The sequence below is a fragment of the Gadus chalcogrammus genome, chromosome 15 (assembly GCF_026213295.1).
Source record: "Gadus chalcogrammus isolate NIFS_2021 chromosome 15, NIFS_Gcha_1.0, whole genome shotgun sequence".
Classification (NCBI taxonomy): Eukaryota; Metazoa; Chordata; class Actinopteri; order Gadiformes; family Gadidae; genus Gadus; species Gadus chalcogrammus.
In genome coordinates this window covers 3,506,552-3,514,051 of record NC_079426.1, presented here as the reverse complement: position 1 = coordinate 3,514,051, position 7,500 = coordinate 3,506,552, and the positions used below count along the sequence as shown (strand labels likewise).

Below are 7,500 nucleotides of genomic sequence, written 5' to 3'. Positions count from 1 at the left end.
AACAGTGTTGGACGAGTAAAGACAGAAACTGTGCGGTGGCGGCGGTCTGCACAGCTGACAACAACGGGACCCTCAGTCCGGGGGGCCGTTGTTTATTTGGAAATGTGCAACCCATGTTTGTGTGGGGTCTCCTCGCGGGTGTTCAAGTTTCCCCTCCCCGCCCACACACACCAAAAGACACGCACGGCTGATGGTGAGACTCCAGACCGCCCGGCGTCCATGACCGGGGCGACAGAGAGAAGAGCTCAAACAGAATCATACCATAAACCATTGTTGTGTATACAGAAGGTCTGTCTGGTTTATGCGGTGCATGTCTATGACCCTAACTCCTCAGTACAAATGCCTTCCGCTAAATCTTTCTGTTTTGTTGTAAACATTTTAGATACAAGCAGAGGAGCGTCATCAAGCTAGCCGCGCGCTTCAGAACAACCACGGCCACCGACATCACCGCCCTGTCCGCAATCAACGACTTCTACTCCCGTATCCTTTGCTCCCTGTAATAACTACCCCTGCTTTAATATGACGTGATTATTCGCTCTGTTTTCTCAACATTCCTGAAGCTCACTCTGAACCTCGCAGCAGTGGAAAAGCCGGTCAGCCGAGTCAAACGCATATGAGAGAGGGAGAGAGAGGGAGAGAGAGAGAGAGAGAGAGAGCAGGGGGGGGAGAGAGAGAGAGACATAGAGATAGAGAGACAGACAGAGTGAGAGAGAGAGAGGTGGAGAGAGAAAGAGGGGGGGAGAGGGAGAGGGTTGGAGAGAGAGAGGGAAAGGGGGGAGTGAAAGAGAGAGAAAGAGTGGCAGAGCAAGAGAGAGAGCGAGAGGGGGGAGAGAGGGAAGAGAGAGAGAGAGAGGGGGGAGTGAGAGAGAGAGAGAAAGAGAGGCAGAGCGAGGGAGGGAGAGAGAGAAAGAGACAGACAGAGAGAGAGGGAGAAAGAGACTGGGACAGAGAGAGAGAGAGAGGTGGAGAGAGAGAGGGAGACAGAGAATGTGACAGAGAGAGAGGGAGACAGAGACAGAGTTGCGTCCCGCCTCACTTGGGTGAGTTGGCGGCTCATCGTTCCGCTGCACGGGTGACTGGCAGACTGCAAAGCAAAAGAGAGACAGGCTCTTGAATCAACATCAGGGACTTGAGCAGGCGTTCCTGTCAACAACAGCAACCGGGTCCGTCCTCTGAACTGGCTCTCATACGTTGCAGTGTCTCAGAGGTGCCATGGCTGACCCACACCTGTAAATCACAAGAGCTCCCTTTTGACATGTGCAACGTCTCCACTTAGCTTCTTGTTAAAGGTTTACAATACAATTTATTTTCTAGTGAAATCCACCGAACCCTAAAGTCCAATAAGAGCTCTGTTTGGATAAGTAGGATCCTTTTATTACTGTGCACCACTGTGCAATGGCCAGGGTGGAAAGTACATGAAAGTATCCCTTACCAACATACTGGAAATCCCACATAAACACACACACAGTCACTTTTAACTTTCTGCTGCAGAACCTGCACACATTCCATCCTGCTCTGCTGACGAGCACACATGTGTGTTTTTCTTTCTTTTTTTTCCTATAATCATTTTTATAATAATAATACATTTACAGCCAAACCTCTTTGGCTTTGATAAGGGGAGTGAAATCCTTTTTGAGGCTTGTAACGAGGACATGTACACTGAAATGCAGCATCTCTGTGCTACATGCACCACATTAAGGCCCGATCCCATTTCTACCCCTTACCCCTTACCCTTACCCCTCCCCCTTGTATTGAAGGGGTAAGGGGAAGGGGTAAGGGGTAGAAATGGGATTGGGCCTAACTTAAAAGTGCAAACTTGTTATTCTCCCCAAACAAAAATGCTTGCCCAACCTATTTTTTATTCACACAAACAAAGATTCTACATCTAATTTATTTTGGATCTGAAACTCATTAGAACTGTTCTGGAGATGATTTAAATGAGGCCACATCCCTTAGCGCCCCTCCCAGACCTGGTCTTGCAGTCCGGAGCGGATCGATCCCTCCAAGTGATGGACATGAACCAGGGCAGGGTGGCGTCCGAGTGGCCTGACGCCCACAGCAGAGCCATCCACTGCATCGCACAGAACAAGGTCAGCTCGCCACAGACGCGCTTACATGCTAAGTGCTAACATGCTAACGCGAGGATGAGGGGTTAGGGGTTAGGTTTAGATGGAGAACTGATTCCTGTTCTGCATCTGCCTCTCTGTGCTTTTTACACATTGTGTATGTTGGATCACCAAGATGAATGAAACCATAACACAACGATGCAGAACTGGAATCAGTCAGTATAACAATGTCTCCAGAAGGCTCGTCCCTGGTTCCAGCAGTCCAACTGTGTGCTACAGCAGAGCTTCAGGGGGGGAAGGCACAGAGCCTCGACTGGGAAGCAGAGACGGCCTTGTTTCCTTTTTCGTCACGGAAATGATCTCTCAAAGACATCTCAATTGCGCGTGTGGATGAAGCTTTCAGAGTTTCTACAGTGACCGCTCTGCACAGTATTGAGTTGATACTCTTAAAGATGCTCTTTTTAACTGTTTTCTGCTGCTGTTTTCCCCGATAGCGCACTTAGCAACAAGTGCGCCCTTTGCACTTGGCTGAAACCCGCTCCCCCAGATCTGAACTGGTCTGCCATCAGACTGTAGATATTAGTCTAAAGTATGATGACTGACTGCGTTATTGCATCACAGATCATCGTGTGGTCAGTGCTTCTGAATAAACCACATTTTGACAACTATATTTAATTACACACAGAAGGGCTGGTCAGGGATTCTCTCTGGTTGGTCTAACATGCACAATTTTGGGTTTACTTAGTTTACACAATGTTGTTGTGTGCACAACAACAATATAGTGTTTCTTTGTCCCTATTTCATTGATTGACGTCAGTGGCCGAGTGGATTTCAGTCCGTGGCACACAGGCGATTTTCTAGAGCCCCTCAAGTGATGATCACACTTCTTTGAATGCATTTTGCTGCTGACAACGCCGTGCATTCATTTGACAAATGACGCGCTATGCAAATCCTTATGTTTTTATATTGAGAAATGTCATGGCAACCTGGTTCCTCCTGTCACTGTGGGTGATGTCATCCTACTGGCAAACAGACAGCGCATAGGGCGAAGGACCTACACCCTGTGGAGGAGGAACCGGCTTAGGGTTGGCTTTGCGTTGGGGTGTGAAACCCGTCTTCCATTCTACTCTCGAAGGACCCTCTCTCTCTCTCTCTCTCTCTCTCTCTCTCTCTCTTTCTCTCTCTCTCTCTCTCTCTCTCTCTCTCTCTCTCTCTCTCTCTCTCTCTCTCTTGCTCGCGCTCACGCTCTCTCTCTCTCTCTCTCTCTCTCTCTCTCTCTCTCTCTCTCTCTCTCTCTCTCTCTCTCTCTCTCTCTCTCTCTCTCTCTCTCTCTCTCTCACGTAGAGCGAGCCTCGCATAAGGAATCCATGAGTGTTGCATAAGACCCAAAAATCTCTTCTGGCGGCCGTGAAAGTGTTGCTTTCCGCGGTTGCGAGTGAACAAGGCCATGGTAACATTGGGCTAAGGGTTTCCATGACAGCAAGAAAAAAAAAAAAGCAGGGGGCTCCGTCGCCCTGAATCGTAGCGTCCCACTCAAGTGTCTAGATGTGGATTCCTGGTCGCCGCGGGATTAGGCTTGACATGAGGAGATGGTCAGGGGAGATATCAGGTTGGACCCCGGCCCTGCTCCGAGTAATCACACATTCCTCATCGCCGGCTCTTTCGCGAGGGTTTGTGTGGTCTCTGTCGCTGCCTCTAGTTTGTGTCGGGTCTACACGTGGGCCTAATTAGAGTCTAACAACCGGACGGCGCTGGGACGTCACAGGCAGCGCAGCGAACCCCTTCAGGATCCTCGCGGAGCGCTCCGGCGTGGCACGATATGGAAATCTCATGTTTGCAGTAAATGCGTACATGGCCGGTAGAGGGGAAAAGAAGGGATGTCTGTTATTTATTTCTCCGCTTGGCTGTCAGATGGGTTTCACATAGCGGGCTGCGGTGTTGATCATCACGGTAAGGACACGGCTGGCGGTCCAAGTTACTGTCTCAGCCCTCTCCGGCTTAGTCAAACAAAGGAGAGCAGCACATCCATACTACTTTATTTTACTTTTAAAAGTGCTTTTTGACGGAGGGCAAACCTTCACCGTCACCACCGTCACGGCAGCTCAGCTCACTTCGAAGTGGATTTTCTCGATCCCTTTGAATGGATTCTGAGAATCCACAGGGTGGCTGAGAAAATAGTTTTAATTCTTCGGCCGCTCGGCTTTGGCGAGATCTATGGAATAAAATAACACAGCCGTTAAAAACGTTCCGACTCAACCTGACGTGGTGCGGGTCTAACCACGGCAGAGCATAACGTCTAGAGATACACCTTCTGCGGGTTGCTGGTTTGAACCCCACGACCCCCCCACCCCCCACCACCACCGCCACTCCCCTCCTCTCGAGGGAGAGCGATGGGTAGCCCGTCGCCAGCTCCGATCTCGCTCACGCAGCCGAGTGTGTGTAGCAACGTCATCAGCTACATGCCTGGATTAACCCTGGACACACAGCACCTGGTGTCCGGGATTAAACGCCTTAGCCCCTGTGCAGTCGACCGGCCGGGATCCTCTCCCGCAGCACGGAGCTCTGCGTTCCCCAGGGGTGACTGCGCCCTGTCTCTGCCAGCTATTGAGTTGCTGACCCCCACGCCCCCCGACTCTTTAGGGGGTGTTGACTCAGCTTGGCCCGTTGGTGCGTCGGTGAAGGGGGTCCTCAACTACAGCCCCCCCACAAACTCCCCCCCCCCCTCCTTACTACACGGCTTGTGAAACGGCGTGTAACCCTCCCCTTCCCCCACCCCCATGTGCATGGGGTAGGTGGAGGTGGGGGGAGTAACTGTAGTGGGGGATTCGGCCTGACAAAAGTGCAAAGAACATCAGTCTCCAAAGACGAACCCTCCCGCCACCCACATCCTGTATTTAAAGGGGATGGGGGGCCGGGGGGGGGACAAAAACAGGGAGAGCTACTGTATTCGGAGGCCGTTCCCCCCTCCACCCCCGTCACCACCACAGCTTAAAGTTTGTCTCGTCGCCTCCACGGAGGGATCACCTGCGGATCGTCAGAGCGCGTCGGGCAAATCCTTGGGAAAGAAAAAAATAGTGTCTCCCTGGGAATCCACTCTTAGACTTTTTTTTTCCACTCTCTGTGGAAATATAAACCAACCCCCGCCGCCACCACCACCACCACCACCACCACCACCACCACCACCAGCACCACCAGCACCACCACCACCACCTTCCACACACATCTCCAATCCCAAGCCACAAACTCACCTGGAGCTTGGGTGTCCTCGTCCCAGTCGAGGGCCTTGAAGCTGATACCCCTTTAGCTTTGGGTTCCCAGTTATATACTGGTTTGTTCGTCTTCATACCACCAGACACATCCTGCCCACGATCCCCTTACCTCCTCCTTCTCCTCCCGAGTAATCACCGCTCTGACACAAAATGACTTCACGAAGGCTGTTTGCTGATTATGATATCAAGTAACGAGCGCGGTGTGCTGTTTTCATTTTCTGAGAAGGCGATTTTCAGGCTGCTTTGCTTTGAGGAGGTTGCAGAGGAGTGTTTTGTTTACGGGTGTCTTGTGTCTCGTCCTCGCAGGGCTCGGCGTTCGCCACGCAGTCACCTGACTCCCACAACCTCTTCCTCACCAGCGCGGTTACTGACGGCATCAGGCTCTGGGATCTCCGCACGCACAGGTCAGTGTGCAGAGGCCGAGGAATGTTCCACACTGACGACTGGCATTAATATGAAACTCTGGAATCCTTTTAGTACTTTATTATTATTCAACAACAACACAGATTGCGATTGGGATCGACTTATTTACTTTAAAAGGGAACAAAAGCTTATAATAAATGATAAAAAAATGTGTTTTTCTTTTTAGCACCCTATTGAATATGTGTTACTTTCGACCCTTTGCCAACCACTTTTCAATTCAACAAAAATGTATGCTTTTGACTTCAAAAATCCTCAACCAAGTTATTTTTTATTAATTTATTTCCTGCCCCAAATATTACTATATGTTCATGAGGTTCACATTCCAGAGGATGTTCCTTCTGAACATCTGCGCAGAGAATGTTATTTTTACCACTGGTGAGCAGGTATCCATACAGCCCGGATGATTAAAACAGGGCCTTAAAGAATCCTAAATGTTCTTTTTGGCCCAGTAAAAAAGACATTATTAAGTCCCTCATTCTTTCATGTCTGAGGCTGGTTCACCGTTCACCTCCTCACTCCAGCGGCTGTCAAACCCCTATTTCACTCTGATAAATATTTGTGCCTGGTTTCCAGGTCGACTCCTGGCCTCGCGAGCTGTCGTCTCTGATACTCTCCGTCCAGACACAACTCATAAGAAGGGGAAATAGAGGAACTCTCCTCGGTTTCAAACCGACTTTATCTTTCTCCCCTTCAACGTTCTCGTATTCACCGTGTCTTTATCAAACCGCTAACCAGAGCGCAACAGCCCTTTTTCCACAAGTCGTGCGGTCAAACGGGGACGGCCGAGAGAGCCTTAAGACTTTTTTTTTTTCTCCCTTCCTTTGCTCCCTATGGAATCAGACGCTTGGTCAAAAGGTCTTGCCTGGCATAAGTTCTGCCTGGAAATGGCTGATTAAAGCGCAGGGGTTTGCCATTGGCCGATGGTATCTGCTATTGGAATGTTTGTTTATGGTCATTGGCTGGTCACCTCAACAACTACGTTTTCCTACGGCGCTGGCAAACAAATATGAGTCCATGCCCTGCTCTCCCCATGCGCTTCTTTAATTTAGCATTCACTGAGTTTAAACATGTTTAAACTGAACATTTTCCTACTGCTCTGTATCTGGGTGTTCCATTAAGCTCCTCTCATTAAATCATGTATGTTTTAAAGTATAATAGCCAAAGTAAGAAAGCTACCATGTGTTAGCCAAAGCTACTGGAGCTTGTGGTTTGTAGCATTCGTGAGATGCCTGTGAAGGGGGCTGGGGTTTATTTGGGCTGTATCTCTCCATCATATCATACAGTCTGCTGAATATTCAGGAGAACAAGGCCGTGCTGGTGAGGTAGAGTAGGTACGTTCTCAACAAGAGAACCGCTAGACTTACCACTATCTAGTCTTCTTGGATTTCACTTAATGAATTCATACATTGTATCTAACAAAATATACTTCTACTAATACCTCATATGAATGATGACTACGAGAACGAGACTAGCCTTTTTCTTTTCTTATAGTGTCTCTACTTTACTTTGGTATTCATTGTATTATCTTAACTTGAAAACAAGTATTGTGCGTCTGATCCACAACATTTCTAGAAAGGCTATCGTGACTATTTACTTCAAGGCCGGCAGTTCAAATAAATATTAAATGCAGTTGGCCACACGCAGTCACAAATCCTGAGCTGTCAGTTAGGTTCCTCAGAAAGTCCAATGCCTGAGGCTAAGTTTATTATGGCAACAGACAAAAACAACCCGTCGAGAAGAGT

At 49.1% G+C, this 7,500-nt stretch overlaps 1 protein-coding gene across 1 annotated transcript in view; it reads left to right on the top strand.

Annotated features, from left to right (window-relative positions):
- Positions 1-7,500, top strand: part of wdr27 (WD repeat domain 27) — a 45,656-nt gene that overhangs the window by 15,025 nt on the left and 23,131 nt on the right. The window contains exons 18-20 of the mRNA XM_056609875.1: positions 383-480; positions 1,969-2,090; positions 5,642-5,739. Coding sequence (XP_056465850.1) covers positions 383-480; positions 1,969-2,090; positions 5,642-5,739 — 318 coding nt within the window. The remainder of the gene's footprint in view (positions 1-382; positions 481-1,968; positions 2,091-5,641; positions 5,740-7,500) is intronic.